Below are 25027 nucleotides of genomic sequence, written 5' to 3' on the forward strand. Positions count from 1 at the left end.
TCAATTTTCATTTAGCAAACTAATATGTGGTTTTTTTCTCACATTAAGAAAATAACTTTCAATTCAATTTAGTTTCTGGTTGGGAACGATTGATTGGTTCTAGAGCCATTATGACTAACAAAGAGAGAATAGAGAATTTGGAAGTCAGATTTGGCGGAGTGCAGGACAGCATGAGCTTGATGGAGGTAGGTTTTGTTGATAAGTTCCATCAAATTGCGGACACCCTCCAGCGACTATCAAACACCTTGGTGTTAAACATAGAAGGTTCTAACAACAATATCCTCGATTTGAGCTTGCTAGAAGTGACTATACCACAATTACAACATCGAAAAAACTGACGATGGCAAATAGATGTTTTAATCCAAGATTGTAAACCTCGAATTTCTCACATACTCTGGTGACGACTCGACTGAGTAGTTTAACCGTGTGGAATAGTTATTAAAATATTAGGGCACCGCCACAGATCAAAAATTTTCACAGGCCTCATTCCATACATATCGTGGGCCCAATATGGCCCAACAGACTGTGAAGATTTTGATGAGATCCAATCACAAGTGTGATAACAAGAGACATAAATTGATGGGCATAAAAAATTGATCTACCTTTACTTATAAAATCTCTTTATATATACAAAGAAAGAAACTATACAAATAGACTAATTGGGAAAATAGACTAAATAGGAAATATACAAATTAAGTACTTAATTACATAAATATATTAAGGAATGCCAAAATTATGGAATTACCATCGCCACAATTATAGCAAATTATGTTGATAGAATTAACATTACCATAACTATAGTTAATTATATTGACAGAGTGAAGCAGACTTGCTCGAATACTCAAAGGAATTTGAGAGTCTAGGTAACTGGGTGCAACACTGGACCCACAAAACCTTAATGAGCACGTTCATTGGCATAGTCAAGGCTGAAATTGCAAAGACAATCGAATGTTAAGGCCCAAAAGCCTGAAGAAAGCTATCAACCTGACCCGAATAAGGGAAGATCAACTAAATCGGTAGACACGATTTGTCTAGTATGGGAAAAACTCTCTCTATCTTTGATTTGAAACCTTAGCCCCTAGAAACGCCAATCGAGGCATCTATCCTTGAACGAGATGTAGTGGTGACGAGTACAAGGGTTGTGTTTCCACTATGATGAGAAGTTCATGACTAACCATAAGTGTCGCTGACAGCAACACTTGGTATTAGAAGGAGTTGAATAAGATAAAGAGAATGTTAGAGCTGATGAGCCACATATCTCCCTCTATACCCTCAAGTGGTGGCCGAATGCTAGAACAATGAAGGTCGTTGCCATCATGGTCCTCAATGACAGTGGTGGTGTCGGTTTGACCTTGCATGTTAGAGTCACAAATAGCAGTCCGATGAAGTGCCAATGATGATTTATTAACATTCTTATCCTAATATAAGGTATTCCTTTCAGTATCACTCTCTATGATTTGTCATTAATCGGGTTTGATGGGGTGTTAAGAGTGTAGTGGCTGGAGGAACTAGGGGACAGTTGCCTGCTATTGGAAAGAAGTGACCATGAAATTTTTTCGGGACAACCACATTCAAAGGCTGCAAGGGCTCGATGCACCGCCCATCCAGCCTGTATCTAATAAGGAAATGGCTAAAAAAATGAACTTGTGTCACTCACTATTTCTCATCAGTGTGCTACCTGACTAAGAACCAAATTTTGTCGGGCTTGAAATAGATATGCAGACCTTGTTGACTGAATATGAGAAAAAATTTTAGGAGACTGACCAACTGTGACCAGTAAGAAAAATTAACCATCACATTAATATAAAAAAAGAGACCGAATCGATCATTGTGCGACCATACAAGTAATGTTACTTAAAAAAAAAGAAATTGAAAAAAAAGTTAATGACATTCTTAAGTTGGGACTCATTAGGCCAAAGTTCTAACCCCTTTTCATCACCTGTATTGTCATTAAGATATGAGGATGACACATGGCAGCTCAGCACTGATGATAGGGCTCTCAATATGGTCATGATTAAAGAGCACTTCCTTATCTGTACAATGGAAGATATGTTAGACGAGTTACATTATGCAACCTTCTTCACTGAGCTAGATCTGATGGCTAGATGTCATCAAGTTAGTGTACTAAATCTACACAAAACTATATTTTGTTCTCACAATGGCTATTATGAATATCTGGTCATGCTTTTCGGTTATGTAATGTTCATTCGATATTCTAGGCTATCATGAATGCAATATTTTGATCATAATTACATAAGTTTATCTTGAATTTTTCCATTATATTTTAGTATCTAGTTGGAGGTGGATCCAACATTTTGATCATGTTAAATAGGTCGTGGACATCGTAAGAGGTCACCACTTCTATGTCAAGCTCAAGAAGTGTTTATTCGACCGCCAAGAACTAGAGTATCTAGGCAATATTGTTACTTTTCACAAGTTAAACTTATGCAAATAATGATCAGTTGGCCTAGACCTAAAAACATCACATGATTACGAGGATTCTTTAGGCTAACCAGCTATTATAGAAAGTTATAAGGATCTAAGTGCAAATAGAGAAGAATAAACTAAGAAATACAATATCTACTGGGTTGCATGAAAAGAACGATGAAAATATGTGTATGAAATTCAATCCTGAGATGTCTTTAATCTTTTTAAATTCTTAGTTAACTAGCTACTTCTCTTTCATCTTCAGTTAATGAATTTAAGAATTTCCTCTACAACCCTTTGGACCTCCATAGAAGATGAACTATCTTTTTACTTGTTCATATATCTTTTTTTCTATATAAATCACCCATCTTTTTATATGTAACGAACTAATGAATGAAGTATTTTTAATATACTATCACTATCTCTCTCAAATTTATATCTATATTTCTTCTCTTATTTTCTCTCTCTTTCTCTTGCTATTCTAACTCTATCTCTCTCAAATCCTTCTATTTGTCCTCTCACTCTCCATCAATTTCCCTCAATTTTGAATACATACTTTTTTATACCAGAACCATATACCTGGGTCTTGAAAAAAATTTATCCTCAACTGTGGAATAATGACTTGAATGCTTATAAATTTGTCAAAAAAGGACGGTTTAAATGGAATGAAGAAGCAAAAAAAACCTTAGAAAGGTTGAAGCACACCCTAACCACAATGCCAACCTTAGCATTGCCCAATTTCATTGAACCTTTTGTAATTGAAAAAGATAACTCCAATGATGGAATTAAAGAAATTCTCACTCAACGTGGGCAACCTATTGCCTATATGAGCAAGACCTTGTAGATCTTTAAACAAACCTGGTCCACTTATGCAAAAGATATGTTAGTCATTATAGTGGAAGTGAGGCTTTGGTGGCCCTATTTTATGGACCATAAATTTTTCATCCAGATTGACAAAAAAGGTAAAAATATCTACTAGATCAATGTATCACCACCCCTGGAAAATAGTAATTGATGTCTAAGCTATTTAGATATAATTATGAATTTATTTAAAAGCCACACAAGGAGAATTCCATAAATATACACCTTCATGAAAAGAGGGTAATCCGAGTTTTAACCCTTTTTGTTCCACAGAGTGACATAAGGGATCAAATTTGGGATTTTCCTTAAGGGATATCGGTAAGGAATTGGAATGTAATAATATCGATTCATATAGATAAAGAAGAAAAGGTTCATATACAGGAAGTATCCGATCGCCCCAACGTGCAGAGAATTGGAAAATTGGCTACTGAAAATCCCAGTAGGCCTTATACTTGGACAAATAGACTCATATATTACAAGGACCTTACCGATCCCATGTAAAATGTGGGATGACATTACCATGAATTTCAATTTTTTAGTTTATCATCTCAGAAAATCAATACATTTTGTCGCTCTAACTCATCCATTCCCAACAAAGATAGTCGTCAAGAAATTTATTGAATACATAATTAAATTGCAAGGTATCCCTAGATCTATTATAAGTCACCGAGATCCTATATTCATTATCCACTTATGGTGTGAACTATTCAAACTATCAGGAACACAACTCAAGATGAGCATTTTATAACATCCATAAATAGATGACGAATATGAAGTTGTCAACAGGTGTGTAGAGCAATACCTACGGTGCCTTGGTCATCAACAACTTCGAAAATTGAGCACATTGCTCTTATTGGTAGAAATTTGGTACAAGACTATATTTCACTCTTCTATTGCCATGACATTTAAAGCACTATACGGAAGTTTCTCACTTACCATTCCGCAGTATCACATAGTATCCGCACATGTTGATGAGATTGATGGACAACTTGCCACTAAAGATTAGATACTTCATCAATTCAAAGTTAACTTACACGCAACAAATAATTGAATGCAACAGGTCACTAAATCAAATAGGCTTGATGCGGAATTTCAAGAAGGGGAATGAGTTTTCCTCAAACTTTATCTTTACTGCCAACAAACAACCTTTAAACAGGCGTTTTAAAACCTAGCATGTCACTTTTACAAGCATATCAGATTGAACCTTTTTGTATTCAAAGCATTCAAGAACAAATAATAAGATATTCAGTTTTCATTTAGTAAACAAATATGTTGTTTTTTCCTCACCCTAAGAGAATAACTTTCAGTTTAATTTAGTTTTCAATCAGGACCGATCACTGCCCAAGGTTAAATATATCAATCAATGCAATTTGAGACTGGACCTATTTAATGTGTGCCCTTTGTGTTGTAAGATGATGAATCTATCAACCAAATTTTATTAAAATGTGGTTGAATTTAGAAAATTTGGTGTTTTTGTCCCAATTAGTGTAGTATTTCTTAGTCTAACTCAAATTTTATCATTTAGTTATTTTATTCTTGGTCTACAATGACTAGGGAATGTGATTATAAAAAAGTGATTAATGTTCTCTTATGTGTGATGGTTTGGTCTATATGTTTGGCTATGGATGAGAGTGTTTTACAACAAAATGCTTTTATTGTGATGGAAATTAGTCAACTCATCAAAATAAGACTTTTATGGTGGGTAAACGTTTTCTAAAAAAACTTGATAGGTGCACTATCAATGAATTATTTCTATCCATGGAGAATGTGAATAATAAAAATTCTAACTCTTATTTGCCATAGCCAAGTAAGTGAAAACTTGCCTAAAAATGTTTGTTTATATTCAATGTGGATGTCTCAATATAGAAAAAATTGGACCCAACAAATATTGACAATTGTTTGAGAGACCATGATGATTTAATTAGAAATATTTCCTCGAAGAATCTTGATTCTAATATTATCAAGTTTTTTACTATCAAGAAAGCCATTATGGTTATCTTACATTGAACAAGAAAAATGATGATCCCCAAAGATCTCGATGCATTCTAGTAAAGAACCCACGATACATGGAGTAGAAAGGATCCCTAAATTGATGGATTAAGCGGTCATAGCATCTGCTGCCCACCACTGCCCATAGTTGCTTAAATTTCTGCATTTCTTCTTATCTACTTAATTTCTTATATTTATTCTTATATGTAATCCGTAGGAGTAGGAACAATTATTTCCCATTTTGTATTTAAATTGCGGCAAGGCCATGAATAAAAATAAATCATGATTTCAGCTGTACATGGGTGATTCTCACCTTCACAGAGAAACTTTTAGTTTGCATTATCATTCTTATTGGGACCTATCAGTGGTATCAGAGTCTAGTTTGGAGATCAGTAGAACAACTCAAATGGAGTCGAATAAGGAGTGAATCGAGAATCTTGAGGCCAGCATGGGCGGATTGCAAGACAGTGTCAGTCAGCTGAAAGTTGGGATGGTCAACAAGCTACGATTGATAGAAGAAAATTTACAACGACTTTCAATACCGTGACGTCTAGTTGAGAGGGTCTCGCAAGCCATTCTCTTAGGCACCCGGGGTCAGTACGGCTAAAATGGGAAACAAAAGATGAAAGGCCAGAAGCGAGTCAGTAAGCTACTCCAAGTTCGCCTTAGTCGCCTTCCACCTTGAGGGGTAGGCCAACCAATGGTTGCAATCACTGTAAAGGGCAAACAGAGAAGAGCTCCGAGTATTGACCTAGTTCGGACTTACCGAAGAGCTCCAGGCCCACTTTAGGCCAACCAAATACGAGGACTTTGACAAGGCCTTATCTAAGATTAGACAGGTGGGCTGGTTGAGGGACTACCATAAGGAGTTCGAGAGATTGGGCAATCAGTTACAGGGCTGGACCCAAAAAGCCCTTGTTGGGACTTTATCGATGGGCTTAAGCCTAACATCGCAGACAGGATACAAATGTTCAAGCCTAGGAACCCTGAAGGAAGTAATTAGGTTGGCTCAAATAAATGAGGAATAACTGGCCCAACAGACAAGGATCTAACGGGTCGGACGAAACCCATTTTTTGCCTCAGCAACTAGCCCTCCTTAAAACCCCGCACTTGAAGGGAGTGAGTCGAAACAACTGTCTTGGGGCGAGGTCCAGTGGCGACGCACCCAAGGACTGTGTTTTAATTATGATGAGCAGTTCATGACTGGGCACCGATGCTGACAACAATGGCTTCAATTGTGACGAGCGATTCTCTCGACGCCTTCACTAGATGGACCACGAACCACACGTTATGAGTCACTTCCACCGTCAATAAGCAACATGTTGTGGCCCTAATCGATAGCAGGTCCACTCACAACTTCATAGTGAGAGGTTGGCAAACGGGATAAGATTAACTGCTGTGCCGAAGAAACCCTTTTTTATTTGCCCTTTTCGATTCGGGTAGCCAATGGTCCGTAGTTGCAGTATAAGGGGAGGTTTGAGCAAGTAGTCGTCGAACTCCAAGGTATCCCCTTCTCTCTGACTTTGTATGTTTCATCACTAGTGAGGCTTGACTTGGTCATAGGTATCCAGTGGTTGAAACAGTTAGGTACCATTTGTGTGACTGGAAGTAAAGGATAATGGAGTTTACTTGGGATGGCCAAGTTCGAAAATTGCAAGGAGTTGCACTTAAAACATTCAGCCCCCTTCCTTAAAGGCAACATCGAAGATGTTCAGGTAATAACCAGGTGCCCTCGCCATCTCTTTGAACACCGTCGTAGAAGGCAACGATGTGTCCGAACCGGTCCTATAAAAATTACTATATTAATTCGAGGACTTTTTCAAAGAGCCAGACTGATTGCAATTTGTTCGAGAGATCGACCTTTAAATCAACCTGAGGGAAAACATAGAACTAGTAAATGTAAGACCCTATATATACGCGGTTTTTTCAAAAACCTAAAATTGAAAAATAGGTGCAAGAGATGTAAAAGATGGGGTTAATCAAACCAAGCATTATAGCCCATTCTTTTCGCATGTGTTACTTATCAAGAAGAACGATAGAACTTGGTAGTTTTCGACAGACTATAGAGCCCTCAACTCGATCACAACTTAGAACAAATTTCCCCTTCCGATAATCGAAGACATGCTGGATGCACTCCATGGAGCCGTTTACTTCACCAAACTGGACCTTACCTCAGGGTACCATCAAGTTCGGGTACACCTGGAAGACACACATAAAACGACATTTGGCACCCACAATGGCCACTATGAATACTTGGTGATATCGTTTGGTCGTTGCAATGCACTGTCTACCTTTCAGGTGCTTATGAACTCCATATTCAGACCGCATATGAGCAATTTCATCTTGGTATTCTTCGACAATATTCTGATTTATAGCCCCAACTCGGCACCTCACTTGGAACATATAAGGGTAACCTTCAGAATTTTGAGACAGTAGAAGTTCTTCGTCAAAATGAAGAAGTGTCTTTTTGGGAAGTAGAAGTTAGAATACCTAGGGCATATCATCACTCCACATGGAATGAAGGTCGATCAAGAAAAAATAACCACCATGCTGTATTGGCCGTGACACAACAACATAGTCGAGCTTCGGGGGTTTCTGGGGTTAACTAGATATTACAGGAATGTTGTTCAATGTTATGGAATGATCGCACGACCACTCACCAACTTGTTAAAAGTGGGACAGTTCAATTGGAGCCCTAAAGCAGAAGCTGCTTTCTCCGAACTTGAGCAGACCATGACAACAACCCTGACCCTTAGCTTACCCAACTTCAAAGAAGTTTTCATAGTTGAAACAGATGCCTCAAGAGAGGGGATTTGTGCAATCTTAACACGACAAGGGAAACCAGTCACCTACCTTAGTCGAACACTGGGTACCTCCAAAAAGTCGTGGTATACCTACGCCAAATACGCACTGAAAATTATAATAGCTGTCCAAACATGACGCCCTTGCTTGATGGGCAGAAAGTTCTACATCCAAACTAACCACTATAGCCTGAAATACCTACTCAACCAACGCATCACCACTCCTGAACAGTAAATATGGGTATCCAAATCATTTGGCTATGATTATGAAATTAGTTACAGATCAGGAAATGAAAACAAGGCCGCTGATGCTCTCTCACGCCAAGTTAATGGACCATCTCTTGACACTTCATTTATTTACAAAAATCAGGTTTGGGAGGATATCAAAGTATAAACAGAGCAACAACCATACATGAAAAAAATTAAAGACTTGGCACTCAATAACCCCGGACATCAATACAGCTTTCGGGACGGCCTGGTTCTCTATAAGGGGCGAGTGTAATTTCACCAGAATCTCCACTCATCCCTCAACTCTTTCTACCATACCATGATTCTCCACTCGGCAGACATTCTGGAGTCCTTCGAGCACAACAGCTCCACTGGCCCTCCATGCACAAAAAGGGTCTCGAAATATGTGTCGGCCTGCGAAACTTGCCAAAGAGGTAAGTCGGAAATAGTTACCCGAGTAGGACTTTTGCAAGCACTTCCCATCCCATATCAAGTTTGAGATGACATTACAATAGATTTTATTGAAGGGCTATTGCCATCTCAAGGAAATAAAACTATTTTTATGGTCATTGATTGTCTCAGTGAATCAGCTCACTTCTTGGCTCTGTCACACCGTTATACCATAAAAATAATCACCGATAAGTTTGTTGACAGTGTAGTCAAGCTCCACTACATGTCAAAAATAATTGTAAGTGATTAGGATCTTTTTTTTATCCGTCTTTTTTAACAGGAATTCTTTAAAAGATCTGGCACTAACTTGAAAATGAGTTCCGCCTATCACTCACAAATGGATGGGCAATCCGAAGTTGTGAACCGGTGCCTTGAATAATATCTACAGTGTCTCACCAATCAAAGGCCAAACAAATGGCATTCGCTCCTGCCTTGGGCCGAATTCTGGTACAACACATTTCAATCCTTAATCGGCATGACACCCTACCAAGCTCTCTACGATCGAGTGCCACCAACCATTCCCCACTATCAGTTGGGTATTACTTTGTTGCTGAAGTAGATCAGCAACTCACAGCCAAAAATGACATCTTAGAGCAGCTCAAAAATAAATCTACAAGCTGCCAATAATCGCATGCAAGAACTGGCCAATCTTAAATGATGCCATGTTGAATTTAAAGAAGGAGATTGGGTCTTCCTGAAGCTTCAACCCTACCAACAACAAACTATCTTCAAACATGCACTTTAAAAGTTGGCATGTTTATTTTATGGGCCTTTTCAGATTGAAAAACGCATCAGTCCAATTGCATACAAGTTCAAACTCCTGAAGGAACTCACATTCATCCCGTCTTCAATGTCTCATTACTTAAAAAATAGTTGGGAGACTCCAGACTCGCCACTGAAAACTTGCCCACTATCAACGAGGATGACAACATCCTCATTCTCCTTTAAGCCATTTTAGACACTAGATGGACTCGAAAGGGATCTAAGTGCACAGAGGAATGCCTAGTTCAATGGATGCATGTGCCACCCGAACATGCAACTTGAGAGAATTCCACTGAATTACAGGAACGAGTTGTCAACTGGAACCTTGAGGACAAGGTTCCTCTGAAAGGGGGAGGTGTTAATGAGCCCCGAAGATCTCGACGCATTCCAGTAAAGAACCCACGACACATGGAGTATAAAGTATCCCTAAACTGATGGATGAGGCGGTGACAGCAACTACTGCCCACCACTACCCATAGTTGCTTAAATTTATGCATTTCTTCTTATCATCTTAATTTCTTGCATTTATTCTTATCTGTAATTCGTTGGAGTAGGAACAGTTATTTCTCATTTTATATTTAAATCACACAGTAAGGCTATGAATAAAAACATATTCTTGCTTTCGCAGAGAAATTTTTAGTTTGTAATATCGTTATGACTGAGACCTATCAAAAAACAAGAAAGTTCTTGAAATTGGATGAAGTAATTGCTCTTTTGTCATATTATAGCAGCATCTAATTATGTTTAATTTGTTATTGTAATATTTAGGATCTCATCTTTGATTATTATGTTAATGAAATTGTTATTCACACACAAAGTAAAGAATAAAAATAAGAAATTTATTAATAATATGTCTTTCATAGGCAAGTGATAATAAAAACTTTCTTAGTTTAGGTTATACGAGTTGGGAGATGTATTTTTTTTTTTTTTTTTTTTGAATTTATGTAGATCACATACAGCTTTTTTCAAAGTTTTATCTTAGCTAAAGAAACGGAGGAGAAAGAAGAAACGAAAGAAGCCAAAAGTATAAAATGTAAAGATAACATATATATATATATATGGTGATGGCAGTATCTTGAAATTCAAGATTTTCTGTCTTTGTCATTTACTCAATGATGGATAAATATTAATTTACGTTCTGTTCTGAAGTAGCTGCGGTCTAGGCTATATTGTTGCTACACAATGTATATGCTATATGCTCTATCTATATATATAGCTATTCGGGTTGGTGGGGGGGGGGGCTGTCAAAAATATTCAAGGGGAATAGATTGCTTTTTATTTTGCGAGACAAAAGTACTGCTTCCCATGTGTATCAACATGCCTTAATATACATGCTATATATATATATATATATGTGTGTGTGTGTGTGTGTGTACTTTGCAAAAACTTGCATGATGGTTATTAATTTGAGCGATGGCAGCCGAGAGAGTTTAAGAGTGAATTTTATCAAATTCTAATTTCATAACCCGTCCTATAAAACCCGAGTTCAAATTTAGAGTCATTTTATTATATTAATATATTTATATTAATAAAGAAGTAAAAATATTTGCCCAGATATATAAATATAATTATATTTTATTTCTTTATATAAATACACCGATGAAGTTTAATAATATCAAATTCGAATCAACCCCCATATATTTTTGTAAAGAAAATAGCTGGTTACTGTGTCATTTGATCTTTTTTTTTTTTAAAAAAAAAAAACCAAATTAATAAAAAAAATGGTAATAATCACAGAATTCAAAACTTGAATTGGATCATGATGGAATTCGATAGATATGGTTAAAAGATGTGATGATAAGGTTTAAAATTACAGTCGGTCCCGTTAAGAAACAAATGCACTTTATTCACCTCACAATTTTCAACTACCTTTTAATCTTCCATCGTCTTCTTCAAGCCACCTTCCTCCCCCCCCCCCCCCCCCCCCAGAAACACACACACACACACATATATATATATATATATATATCACACCAAATGTGATATGGGTTTGATTTCATTTTTAATTCTAATAATTTACTTTGAAATTTTATCTGGAAATCAATAATATATTTTGATAAAATTTTGTTATTGTTGTTTCTTTTTTGGGAATACAAAGCATAACGATTGCCCGCCCAAGCTAGCCATAGAATCTTTCATTTGAACCAAATTTTGGACAGCAAAAAGCCAAACTATACATATTATATATTAATCTAAATCCATTGAAAAATTTAAAAAAAAAAAAAAGATTATTCTACTTTAGACCAAAAATTAAAACATAACATTCCCCCCCCCCCCCCCCCCCCCCTATTTGTTTTAAAGAAAATTATTTTGGAGGGAATATAACATAGTCCTTTCCATATTATTATTATTAATTATCATAATTTCTTACTTAATTTATCATGAATTCAAATTTAAATTTTATATTATTAATTTTTAAATAGAGTTAAATTTTTAAATTTATCTTTTTATTAAAAATTAAATATCTATTAAAATATAACGTAATATATATATATATAAAATGTACGTTAACAATAAAATTAAAAATATAACCGTCATGACAAAAACCGATGTTTATATGTACAAAAAATGGCACGTGAGGATGATGCGGCGGATGTTTGGTTATAAAACGGTTTAGAGAGGGATTTGGTTCAGCAACGAGAGTAACGTGGATGAGGTGGCACGTGACAAGGATGGTGGTGGTGGTGGTGGTGTGAGGAATCGATCCTTTGCTTGTGGGGGGCGAGCGAGTGGAGCCCACCCTCTGGGGCCCGCAAATGGAGTGGTGTTTGGTTATTCCTTCGGCTTCTTTATCGAAAACCCCAAAATTATTCTGTCTCTGTCTTTGGAGCTTGTGTCACGTCAAACGCGAGTCCATGTGACGACTACGCCGCGATTTCTGACGTATACACATCCGACGGCTGTGATTTCCCCAATGACAATGACATCACCGCCATTGATTTGCCAGCTGAGTGTTAGTCAAGCTGATGTAAGATCCGGGCCCACTGTTTCAACATTCACCAGACACAGTGGTGACCCACCGTACGTTTTAACCCACCGACCGTAACTCTACATACAATCATACCATATCAAAACTCCTCTCTCTCTCTCTCTCTCTCTCTCTATATATATATATATATATGTACTCTGTACTCATAATACTCCTGTATATACTCCTATACAAATATACGGCCATTGCCTTTTTCTTCCTTCTTATTCACAGCCATTCCTCCATCCCTCACAACCCACTCTCTTCTCACTCACTCACTCCTCACTCTTTCTTCATCTTCCCATTAAGGCTTTCATCTGTTTTCAGTTTGCAAAACTGGTATTGCCCGTCTCTTTATTACCATATTTGACTCATGGGTCTTACTTCTCTGCAAGTTTGCATGGATTCATCTGATTGGCTACTGGTATGCCCTTAAATGCCATGCATTTCATTCTCTCATCAAATATACATATATATATATGTAATGTTTTAATTCGACTAGCTATACCATCAAGTACTACTTAATTTATGGCCAAGAACTCTTTCTAGAGAGCATTACATTGTTTAAGCTAGATGTTCTTGGTGGGAGGATTTTAACAGTTTTTTTTTTTTTTTTTTATTATGTTCATGTAATGTTATTATATATGCGAGATTAATTTCTCAACTATTCTTGATCTTGTTGGTGTGGTTAACTCTGTAAAGAAAGTACATGGATGACCTTATTTTTTAGAGACAATGCGTTAATTTGTTTTTCCAGATAATTTATTTATCTGTTGATATCTGTTCAGCACCAGGATGAATTCATGAATTGATGTCACCTTAGGTGGCAAAATTATTCATATATGCGCATATATAGATATTTATAAACACAGAAAATCTGCTTTCATATTTTTACTATTTAATCGTATTGAACAATGTTTAGTACTGCATTGTCTGAAACAAGAGGAAACAATGCTGTATTTGGCAAAATATTAAAAGAAACTGCATATGTAAGGAAGATGTCATATATATATATATATATATATATTAAGAATAAGTGAAATGATACTAAATGTTTTATTGTTTTTACTGAATTTGGAAGCTAAACTTCTACACGCATTTTACTACTTTTAATTCATTGTTGGGTTCCGGAAATGTGATCCTTGCCGTTTTAATATAGATATACACTCATGTGGTTGCTGATAGTGCGTGAATATGAGAGTACACACACACACACACACACACACACACACACACACACACACACACACACACACACACACACACACACACACACACACACATACACATTCATACAGCTAGGCGGAGGTAAGTTGGGTAGATATATATAACATGAAAAATATAAAAAAAAAAAAAGAGAGAGGAATATTTAGTCCTGCTATTATTATTTGACACCTGAAAAGGAACAAAGAATGTCTAGTCATCCAAGACAAAATCAATCTGACACAAAACCTTCTCTCTCAGGGCACGATTCACGAGGATCAGTCAGGCATGGATTCTTCGTCACCCCCGTCTGGTGACATGCTCACATGTTCAAGACCATTGATGGAGAGAAGGCTTAGACCCCAGCATGATCAAGCTCTCAAGTGTCCCAGATGTGACTCCACTCACACCAAATTCTGCTACTACAACAACTACAGCCTATCCCAGCCCAGGTACTTCTGCAAAACCTGTCGCCGTTACTGGACCAAAGGTGGCACTCTCCGAAACATCCCTGTCGGCGGTGGTTGTCGGAAAAACAAGAAGGTTTCTGCAACTTCATCCAAGAAAGCTAACGATCATCATCATCAGTCTATCAATCAAATTAGTACTCCTGGTTCATCTTCCTCTCATCATAATCATAATCCCACTGATCTGCACCTCTCGTTTCCTGATGTTCAGTTTTCGCAGCATCTCACCACCATTCTCGGCGCTCATCATGGTATTGGAAACCCTGGTGATGATGATCATCATCATCATCACTTGATGCAGCTTGAAAATCCCAGGCCGATTGATTTCATGGAGAGTAAGTATGATTTCATTGGGGGAATGGTTGGTGGTGGGATTGGAGATCACATGGGCAGTAATCGTGGGTTGGGAATAGGAAATTTTAATGGGGTTTGTTCTTCTCCATTTGGGTTGGCGATTGATGGGAATGATAATGGGAGTTTCATAGATAGTTGCCAGAGGCTAATGCTGCCGTATGATGCATTAAATGAAGAACAAAATACAATTGACGTGAAGCCAAATCCCAAATCACTTTTATCCCTTCAATGGCAAGATCAAGAAGTTGGCAAGGACAATACTACATTTGGGTACCTTAACAATTTGGGTTCTTGGACTGGGATGATCAACGGCTATGGCTCCTCCACGACTACAAACCAATTAGTCTGAAAAACTGATCATCGTCGTCGTCGTCGTCGTCGTCGTCATCATCATCATCATCATCTGGGTGATTAAATTAGTAATGCAGTTAGTTAGTTTTTAAGTAGGATTATCCTATATAATTAAGTGGGTTGGATAGAGAAAGAGCTTTCTCTCTGTGTTCTTTTTCATGGGTGGTCTTTCAATTTTCATGTATAGACTACTTGACAAAAATAGTACTGTTTGAATGAGAAACTTTTGAGTGTCCAGAAATTGACCACCTCAGTGAATTATTTAGGATTGTTTTTCTCTTTTTTGTTTTTTTGTTAATTTTACCTTTTTGTTTAACATATATATATATATATATGATTATTTTAGTTATTTGTTGCTTATGTTCAAATCTGGTGTCTTAGGCTGCATGAATGTAAGACATTCAATTCTGAATCAGATTTTTTGTTGTTATATATATATATATATATATATATATATGAGAGAGAGATAGAGGAACATACAGTAGCAGTGCTTTTCATGATAAATATAATATATAATATATATATATATAGTTTGGAAGAATGTGTTATTTGGTCCATGTTTGGTCTTTTTTCTGTGCTTTCGTAGAAACTGCATATAATTAATTAGTGATGAAAGTTTTAAACTGGTTGGTTGGGAGTGGAAGACATGAAAAGGGAGGAATAAGTAAAGTAGGCATCAGGAAAAGCAAAAAATTCTCTGGGAGTTGTGTGTACCATTTCACTTTAGATATATATATATATATATATATACACACATACGCATACATACGTTTTGTTTGTATATATATACACACACACACACACACTAGCCTAGCTCCTACCTTCTTCAAATACCAAAGGGAAACAGGATTAGAGCAACTTCAATCAATTCAGCACTGATAATTTCTCTTACGACTGTTTCCAGTTGTGAAATATTTATTACATGATAAAATTTATGGGGCCTGTCCCATCTCAAACGTTAACGGCTGGCTCTTTTATATAATATTTGTACTGTGACATAAATAATAGTATATAATATATAAATATATGTATGATATGGTTAATCTGTAAAAGGAGATTTAAAGAGTAATTAAATAAATAGCTAATTAAAATACTTCTTAGTGACAAAAAAATTAAATACAAATAAAATATTTATTTAATGGAGACTGAATCAACATAGTTGAGTTTTTTTTGGGTCGTTTTCATGTTCAATTTGGAGTCAAAAGACCCGTCTAAATCTGACATTCTAATCATATATAGTTGTACATTTTTTATATATTTAAAATATAATATTAATGTATATATCTTGAGTAAAATGAGTTTATCTAAAATAAATCAAACTTTATAAACTCACTCGATTACATATTTGGCACGTCTTATATTTAAATTTGGGACATATAAATTTAATATGCAAATAACTAAAATTAAAATATTATTTTGATTCAATTTATATTATATTTTTACTCGTACCCAATGAAATTGAAACTCGAAGTAAGCTCAATATAATGATAACAAAATCTTGAAAAAATATTTCTTACCATATTGTGAATTGATATGAAAATGCAGAATATGAAAGTATGTAAACTTAGGTTGCAATACTTATTACCATAATTATTTTATCAATTTTGTAATATCCGAAATTAATTTTAAAAGATTAAAATTAATATACAGAAATATAAAATTTAAATTTATAAATTTTATTTAATGTAAAAATTAGGAAAAAATAAGTGTATGATAAAATTGAAAATAATTTTAGGAAAAAAATGTAAAAATTTGGATTCGGATAGTATTTTTGAAAGAAAAATCGAATTAAAAAAAATATACCACGTACAATACCCCCCAGTCAGCAGCCTCGACGAACCGGAGTGCGCTGCGTGGTAAGGAACGCTGATTTGATGTCGCGCAGAAGGCCACACTGGCAATCCACGTGCTCACGATCGGACGATCCGGATTTGTTCCCCCCGCGTGTGGATGGTCCGGATTCGTTCTCTCCTCAAGCACGATCGGACGGTCATGATTAAATGCGATGAACGGTTCAGATTCGTTTTCTATTTAAACACGATCGTACGACACATATCAAATCACAATGAACAGTTTAGATTCATTTTCTCTTTAAACGCGATCGTACGGTCGAGATCAAACGCGATAGACGATCCAGTTTAAAGAGAGACGGGTATAAATATCTCACTTTACACCGAATCCTAACTCTAGCTGCTAGCCCTTTGCCGGAGAATAAGAATCAGTCGCCAGAGAAGGGAGTTGTCCGCCGCCGTGCCGGCGCCACCTCCAATCGCTAAAAACAGTAAAAAAAATTTATTTGCTCGAAAGTTGATTTTGAACACTCCATGGCCAAATCGGAGCAAAACGACCAGTGGATGAGGCGAAAATCATGAGTAAAGCCCGAGCGGCGAAAAAAATCAAAAATCGCATTCGATGAGATCCTTATTGATTCTCGTCTCGTGCGATTTTTTCATAATTGTATTCACCATTCTATTTTTCACAAGTTGACTGAAGAAAAATGTCTAACCGCAAAGGTGAGCCGGCGGAGCCGCTACACCAGAAAACCCTGTCGTCAATAAGCTTCTATTTTTTGAGTTTTTTTGGCCAACCGATGTCGCTTAACGTATTTTCTCGCAGGGATGACAATAAAATCGGCCAAAACTGGTAAAAAACGGCCAGTCCAAGGCAAGCCGCCGCTGCTAGTGGCGACACTAGAATTCTGAAATTGGCCGAAAAAGGGTTTTAACACCGATTTTGAATTTTTTGGGATATTTCTAGGTACTTGAAGTGTATTTTAATCTCCGAAGAAAAATTCAGGGAACCTAGAGACCACCAGTAGGTGCAGCTGAAAGTTTAGTATTCGGACATTGATTCAAGTAAGAATCCCTCACCTTATTCTCTATAATGAAATTGAAGTTTAAGTATAAATAATACGACATTTTATATAATTTAGAAAACTTCGATAATTAATTACAAGTTACTACTTGAACAAGTTATTTATCATTGTTTATCCTGTTTTACTTGATTGTTTAATTTTACAGTTTCAAAAGCATAATAATATACTGAAATTGGTAAGATGATTCGGTTGTGTTTTCTTGATGCATGTATTGCTTGTATTGCGTAATTTACAGTTAAATTGAAAATTAAATGTAAACGCGAATTACTTGATTAAGTGAATGAATAAATAGTAGCCTTACTGGATATTCTAAGAGATGGTGGATGGACTGGGTACATAGGTAACTCTACCGTGAACTTTGCCTCATACCGGACGGAGTATCGAGAATTGATATTTTGGCGCCCATACCCGATGGGGTATGGGGACGGCATGTTTTATACCAGACGGAGTATTAAGCGATGATATTTTTGGCGCTCATACCGGATGGAGTATGGAGACGGCCGGTCAGTTGACAATGTTGAATAAGGGTTCATGCGTAGTGGAGATATTCTTATGGACCCCCATAGATACCAGTAAGCAGATAGAAAAGAAAAGTTGTTATTCTGGTTAATTAAATATGATATTATGATATTGTTTGTATTATTGTCTCTATATGTTAGTTTTGAAAATTTCGTTACGGTAAGTATACAATAAATGATTTTATTTATGATAAATGAATTTACTTAAATTAAGAGCTTTATTAGTTATTTACATAATTTTTACTAACCTTCATTTCTATATCAGTGAGTAGTGTAACATTCTTACTGGATTAATATAACTCACTCTTTTATTAATCATTTCAGATCAAGAGAACCAAGATTCATATCTCAATCCACAAAAGGGTTGCGAATAGGATGTTCAGTTGTTTACTTTCTATTTATTTCTTTGATTTTTCATTGTTCTTTTAGAAGAGTTATTCTCATATCCCATTTGGATATTCTAAATTATTGTATAAGAAATGTTTATTATTTCGCTTTCGTATTCAATTTATAATTTATTTTCTTTTAAACTCCATACTGTTATAAATTCCTAATTTATTTACATGTTAAGTGAGTATAACTTGGGCAATGTAAAATTTGTAATTAATTTTCTTCATATTGTACTAATCAATTAATAAGAATACTTCTTATAATTATGCAAATATTCACACTCCATCAATTAAATTATGAATTTATTGTTTGCAAATGAAAAATATTTATTTTTAGAATAATTTTCAACAGAAAGTGCCCATAGTGGTATAAGGACACTTCTTTTTAAGAAATAAATCCAAATGGAGTAGTAAGTAGCTCAAGTTAGGTTTAGTCTGTTGCTCATAATCCTCTCTCCCCTTACAAGCAAGAACCTATATATACAACCCCCAACTACAGCCTAGAATTTTAAAAACTATTTGACTTTCTTATTACCCAGGAAGGGAAAATCTACACGTGGTAAAACCCATACCCCCCAAATACACACCGTGGTTGGAACAGAGAACCAAATAACCTTAAACCCATAAAGCTTCAGTTGGTAATTTTTAATCAATTATACTAATCTTTTAACAATTAAAACAGTAATTTTACTTACAATTACATTGCAAGTTTGAACTTACACTATATCTGAAAAAAAAAAATCCTTTTCAAGATTTTCCAAGCAAATGCATGTACATGTACAAGAACAAAGACAGGACTTCACAAGAGCAAAACAAAAAACTCAATTAGCAGAGATGCATGGCTCCCTTAAATTCTTCCCAACGCTTGTGCTCTCTTCATATAACAAAAATTAAATATTGAGAGAGAGAGAGAGAGAGAGAGCAGATTGCCAAAGCAACATCTGATAAAGGGGAATAAAATAAACAGGAACTCAGGTTCAGAAACTACTGGTTGTACCAAACTATTCATTACATCAATTTAAAAAAATGCTAAATAGAGATGCTTTCAATCTTACAGTTATGAAGAGGATGAACTGGGCATGGAGCTGATCTTTTCCAGGAGGCCTTTAATCTCACTCTCCAGTTTCACTCTCATCTCAGGAGAAAGATTATCTCCTGACTTTTCCAGCATCGATGTCATTGCCTCCAGATTCTGCTTGATAAAATCAATGGGAGGCACCTCACCAGGGTGACATTTTGGACCAGAAGGCTTTATGGGCATCCGAAGTCCATCCATGGGATGAGGTATTAAGGCTCTGTGAACTGGCAACTGATTTCGCAACTGATAATTGACAAGTGTTTCACCAAATGGATTGTTCTTTTCTAGACTCTGAATTGCTTCTCCAGCATCCACATCCCTTAAGAAAGCAATCTGGGCAGTACCAGAATCTTCCAACAACCACGTCTCTGATTCCTTCAAAGGCCCAAAACTGGAGAATGTTCCAACTATAACTTCTTTTGAAGGCATGGAAGCTCCAGATGCAAATGTTAGGACAAGAGTGGTCTCTAGAGATCCTCTACTACTCACACCTAGGTCACAACTTTTAATTACAGCACCTCCATTTTCTCCTTTTCTCCGTCTCCTCTTCCGCTTAGGCTTAACTTGAGGCGAAGAGGAGTTTGTCTCAGTAAATTCATTTCCCAACCCAATCGCTTCAGTTGTACTCCCATTTAAATCTGGTATAGCAGAAGCAGGCTCAGTATTTGGTGGTTCTGCTGTTTGTTTCCTCCTCCGTCTTCTCTTCTTCTGGCCTTGATCACCATTGCTTCCATTGGCATCTGGAATGCCAAAAGCAAGCCACTTCCCATTAATTGGACTGGGTTCTGAACTGAAAGAAGAATTTGGCCCAGCCAACTGCAAATTTACCATCAACGAGCTTGACTTTGCATCATTTTCATTCACATCAGGGATACTGGATTTTGAAGGCCCTGAAACAGCTTTCCTCTTTCTCTTCTTAGTCTCAGCATTAACATGGACCATAAACTGGGAAGCTTCTACCGCAGAGATGGATGTTGTGCCATTACTATTTAAATCAGGAATGACAGTGACTGCTTGTTTAACCTCCTGACTATCTAGAGTTTCCTTCCCTTGAGGATCATGAGAGCCTGTTAGTTGGGAATCTTTTGCTGATAAGTTGTTTGTCGCAATTTTTACATTCACATCATCTGAGATACCAGAGAGAGAATTAATTTTTGACCTCTCCAAGCTCAAACTTTTCTTTCTCCTTCGCACCTTCTTCTCAGGGTTCCTGGCTGGAGATTGATACTTGTCATGTGAATCTTTTTCCAAGGGGATGGAATCGGCCACTGCAGCATCTTTTAGACCAATGACTTTCTTGCAATGCATCTCATAAATTGATTCATCATGATATACAGAGATTCTAAATTTGGAGAAGAACCATTCTATTAAATCAAAATCTTCAATTTCATTAGAACAAAGACAATTTACGGCCGTAAATTGGAGTTTAGAAAGCAACTCAGCTGGAGACGTATTAATGAATTCTTGATTAGAGGATATATCATTGCCACATATGAACTTATGAAACCATTTTTTCTGGAAACGTTTCACAGTACCTTTAACTGCGGAAGGGGAGCCAATAAACTGATCCGTACCTGCATCTAAACCTGATACTTCATGAGAAGCTCTCTGAGTAGCATTATCGGTTTCACTAGGCATGTCTGTGCTTCCCCAACTTACATAAGGATAAGACAAATACTTGCTCTTCTTCCGTTCTCTAAAATCAGAGCTCTTTTCATTTTTTCCCTCACTCCAATCACCACCATTTCCTACACCAGAAGTCTTGCTCTTCATTATTGTAAAAGATCCCAAGGTGTTAGATTCCTCCTTTTTTGCAGGAGATGCCAAGGTACCACTGTTAGGACCTTCAATTTCATCACCTTCATTTCTGACTTCAGAACTCGTCTTCCTCTTTCTCTTCCTATAACCGGATGCTAGTTTGCTTGATATAACTCCTACTTCAGTAGCATCACTCCCATAGTGCTCTGGTTCAACATCAATATTGCTTCTAGACGCTAAGCTGTCAATAGGATTCTCTTCAACATCAGCTGGTTCCAAGAGTTGATTAATAGGCAAGTGCCTATGCCCTTTGGTACGATAAAAAGCCGATATACGACTCTGGATGACAGTAAGCTCAAGCATTTCAGGCACTGAGACAACAACTGCAAGGTGTTTGAGTTGCAAGAGGAACTTCTCAGGCTCAAAGTGGGTGACAGAAAACTCTCCAAGTTCACCTGATTTCCTCTCTGGCCGTGGAACAACTTCCAATGGTTCAGCATTTCCAGTTGACTGCTTATTTTCTTTTGATTCACAGGAACAAGTCATTTCCAATTTTAGACGTCTCGCAAACTCATCCAAAGCTTTCTCCACTGCTCGAACAAAGCTTCTGGCCTTACTTTTCCCTGACATTTGCTCAAAGTTCTTATGAAATGACTTCAACTGGGATAGTGAGCACCAAGCAACATGGCCACTGCCCATGTAAGAAACCAGCAAGCAGTCATCCTGTCCAGTCTTAATTGCATGCCCTGTTGTGCTTGAAGGATCACAAATCTTTCCTGGCCACCAAGTCTGGTTTTTTGTTTTAATCCACACAATATCACCCACATAAAACTTGCTTTCTTGATCCTTAGCTTCATTTGTCTCCTCCCCAGACACTACTGACTCGCTACCCTTAGCTTCAACAAGATTGCCTTGGTTGGCTCCACCTAAAGATCCACTAAGATCCACAAAAAGGGATATATTATCCCCAGAAACTTCTATCTTCTGAACTGAATCAACTCCATTTGATCCTAAAACATCCTCTTCCCTCACATCTTCATCCCTCACAATATCCTCAACTACAATTTCCTCATTCCCATGGTCGTCCAGCCCCACTAACTTCTCATCCAACTGCACCTCCTGAGCACTTTCTTGGTCCTCGTTCATCAAACAACTCTTCTCCATTCCAGCAACATTAACATGATTCTCTCCAACGCCATCCACTGCATTGGCACCGGAAAAAGATTCCTTTCTTTCAACATCATCTGCTAATTTTTCTGCCTCCACCTTAATTGCATTGGTATCCTCATTGCCCATGCCAGTCTCTTCACCATTTTGCAGCGCTTGAAACTCTGAATTGGATGACATCCCAGGAGCATTTACATTCAAACCAAACAACCCTGATGACACCCGAAAGCTCCTTCTAGGGTTTTATCATCTGGGTTTTAGGGTTCAATAGTCCATAGGGCTTTAGGGTTCTCCACACTACTAACAATACACCCAAAAAAAAAACCTCTTCCTCGACAATGCACAAAATTTACAACCATTTAGCTGCTGCTCAATGAGCAAAACAAAAGAAAAAAAAAAAAAAAGGAGAAGAAAAATCAAACCTTTATAAACATGCAATTAAAAATTATTCAAGTAAAACAATCATAACAAGAGAAAGGAAAACGGAAACCATACAAAATAACAAAATCAGCGGAAAAAACAAATTAAAAATACGAGGAAGTAACAACTTACAGATACATCGAAAAGAAATCATTACATTCAAAAAATGGAATGAGACAAGGATCGGTCGGACTCGGCCGAGTCGATAAAAAGGTTGATTCTTGCTGCGAAAAAAAGGTTCTCTGGATCCTAAAAAGAAACGGTGAACTGTAATTACTCGGGGAAGACTCTTGTTTTGTACGTACTTCCCGTGCTGATGTAGGTTGGATTATCTGTATTTATAGTAGAAAAACACAGTGACAATTCCCTATTGCAAGACGTTGAAAGAGTGTAGATTAAATTCATACTTCAGTAAATATAGTATTTTCCGAAATAGTCAAATAGGGATAAGTTATAATTAAATTTCTATCTTTATAATTATTTAAAAAAAAAAAAAACATGTATGTTATATATTTTTTCAATTTAGTTTAATAATAATGACGGAAGAAATTTCTTTTCTTTTCAAATCAATGGCGTAAATATAAAGGGTTAGAAGTTAATGGTGTTTATTAGTTCTAATTATATTTATAGAATAAATTTTGTTAACATAATCTTTTTAGAAAATATTTATAGATTTAACGACCATTTTTAGTAACACTACTAAAGATACGAACACAAATTATAACTCTCTAAAATATGATTAATAAAGAAAGAAATATAAATGCATATTTATTTACATAGACTTCTACTTTTGTTTTTGCAGTAAAAAGACAAAATTTTAACAAATAATCTGACTTTTAATCAAGACATAATCAAATCCTATAAATATAATGTAACGACCTCAGAAATTTAAAATGAAATGTATATTAAAAATATCAAATGCGGAAGCGAAGTCAAAAATTCGATTAACATCCCTTACACTAAAACCAAAAACGTGCTCACAATATAAAAGATCAAACTACCTAAAGAAGAAAACTTGAAAGTAAAAGCTGCGAATGGAGTCCTTAGGCGTCCCCTTCGTCATCCTCCTGCGGAACCGGCTTGGGAACAATGTCTTCCTGATCTGAAATGACTAAATAATGAATGAGCTACACTAGCCCAATAAGGACATCACGATATTTCACTGTCACGGAGGTAAAGGTGGGTAGAAAACATAAAAAGACCAATGGAACATAATTTACAACAAATCCTTTTATTAATAATAAAACCTTTACCATTCACTTACCTCGGTGAAGTTCATAAAAAACAATATACGAAAGCAATAACATCATCATCATCATGAAATCATATATAAACTGTATAACATAATACTTATCAAGCCTTTCGTAATTCAATCGTTACACAACATATTTTTCCTCTTTTACCAGCCCACTAGTATCCATGGGGATCCATAGGGGTCCCGCTACCCGTTAACTCTTAACACTTGAAATCATATTCCAGGGCCGTCCCAATACCCCGTCCGGTATGGGCGCCAAAACACATAAGATCTCCATACCCCGTCCGGTATGGGAGACCACAATCCCAGTAGGGTTCCCTACGGACCCGGTCCGTCCACCATCTCCCAGGATATCTAGTCAGGCTGACCACATTATACGATTACCCATTTACATAATCTTTCATTTTCTTTTTCCTCAGTCAGCATCATCAATCCACATACAAACAAGCAAAACGATAATTTATGCCAAACAGACAACATACAGCATCAATATTCTAATCATTCAATCCATAATCAATAAAACGGTAAAATATGCACACGAAACTATAAAATGAAAACATCAAATCTCATGCTGCATTTAAAACTGTAAAACAGGCCACATAACAGTTAACCAACAAACACACTAGACTCGGGCTCCATTAGCGACCTTAAGCAATTTCACACATTCGTTGATTCATGAAATACCATTTTATCATTTATTGAACTT

At 36.5% G+C, this 25027-nt stretch overlaps 2 protein-coding genes across 4 annotated transcripts; one reads left to right on the plus strand and one right to left on the minus strand.

Annotated features, from left to right (window-relative positions):
- The first annotated feature begins 12682 nt into the window (after positions 1–12682).
- Positions 12683–15136, plus strand: HCA2 (Dof-type zinc finger DNA-binding family protein). 2 transcript variants are annotated; one of them, XM_022055675.2, is made up of 2 exons: positions 12683–12910; positions 13951–15136. In XM_022055675.2, exons 1-2 carry the CDS (start codon positions 12860–12862, stop codon positions 14857–14859), a joined length of 960 nt encoding a protein of 319 aa, XP_021911367.1. In that variant the 5' UTR covers positions 12683–12859; the 3' UTR covers positions 14860–15136. The 2 variants fall into 2 exon arrangements, with proteins under 2 accessions (XP_021911367.1, XP_088067936.1); XM_088211810.1 differs by having other exon boundaries at positions 12693–12825.
- Positions 15137–19569: 4433 nt separating this feature from the next.
- LOC110825524 (Serine/Threonine-kinase ATM) lies at positions 19570–23442 on the minus strand. Of its 2 annotated transcripts, none has more exons than XM_022055987.2 (2): positions 23224–23442; positions 19570–23012 (listed from the first exon to the last, which is right to left on the minus strand). In XM_022055987.2, exon 2 carries the CDS (start codon positions 22824–22826, stop codon positions 19701–19703), a length of 3126 nt encoding a protein of 1041 aa, XP_021911679.2. In that variant the 5' UTR covers positions 22827–23012; positions 23224–23442; the 3' UTR covers positions 19570–19700. The 2 variants fall into 2 exon arrangements, with proteins under 2 accessions (XP_021911679.2, XP_021911678.2); XM_022055986.2 differs by having other exon boundaries at positions 23199–23442.
- Positions 23443–25027: the final 1585 nt, after the last annotated feature.

This window comes from Carica papaya, chromosome 9 (genome assembly GCF_054855325.1).
Source record: "Carica papaya isolate Zhongbai chromosome 9, ASM5485532v1, whole genome shotgun sequence".
Lineage (NCBI taxonomy): Eukaryota > Viridiplantae > Streptophyta > Magnoliopsida > Brassicales > Caricaceae > Carica > Carica papaya.

Excerpts from the sequence above, each read along its gene's own strand:
- LOC110825524 (XM_022055987.2), bottom strand. The coding sequence starts at position 22,826 with ATGTCATCCAATTCAGAGTTTCAAGCGCTGCAAAATGGTGAAGAGACT.
- HCA2 (XM_022055675.2), top strand. The coding sequence starts at position 12,860 with ATGGGTCTTACTTCTCTGCAAGTTTGCATGGATTCATCTGATTGGCTA. Across the intron at positions 12,911-13,950 it reads ATTCATCTGATTGGCTACTG|GGCACGATTCACGAGGATCA; the intron begins GTATGCCCTTAA and ends CTTCTCTCTCAG.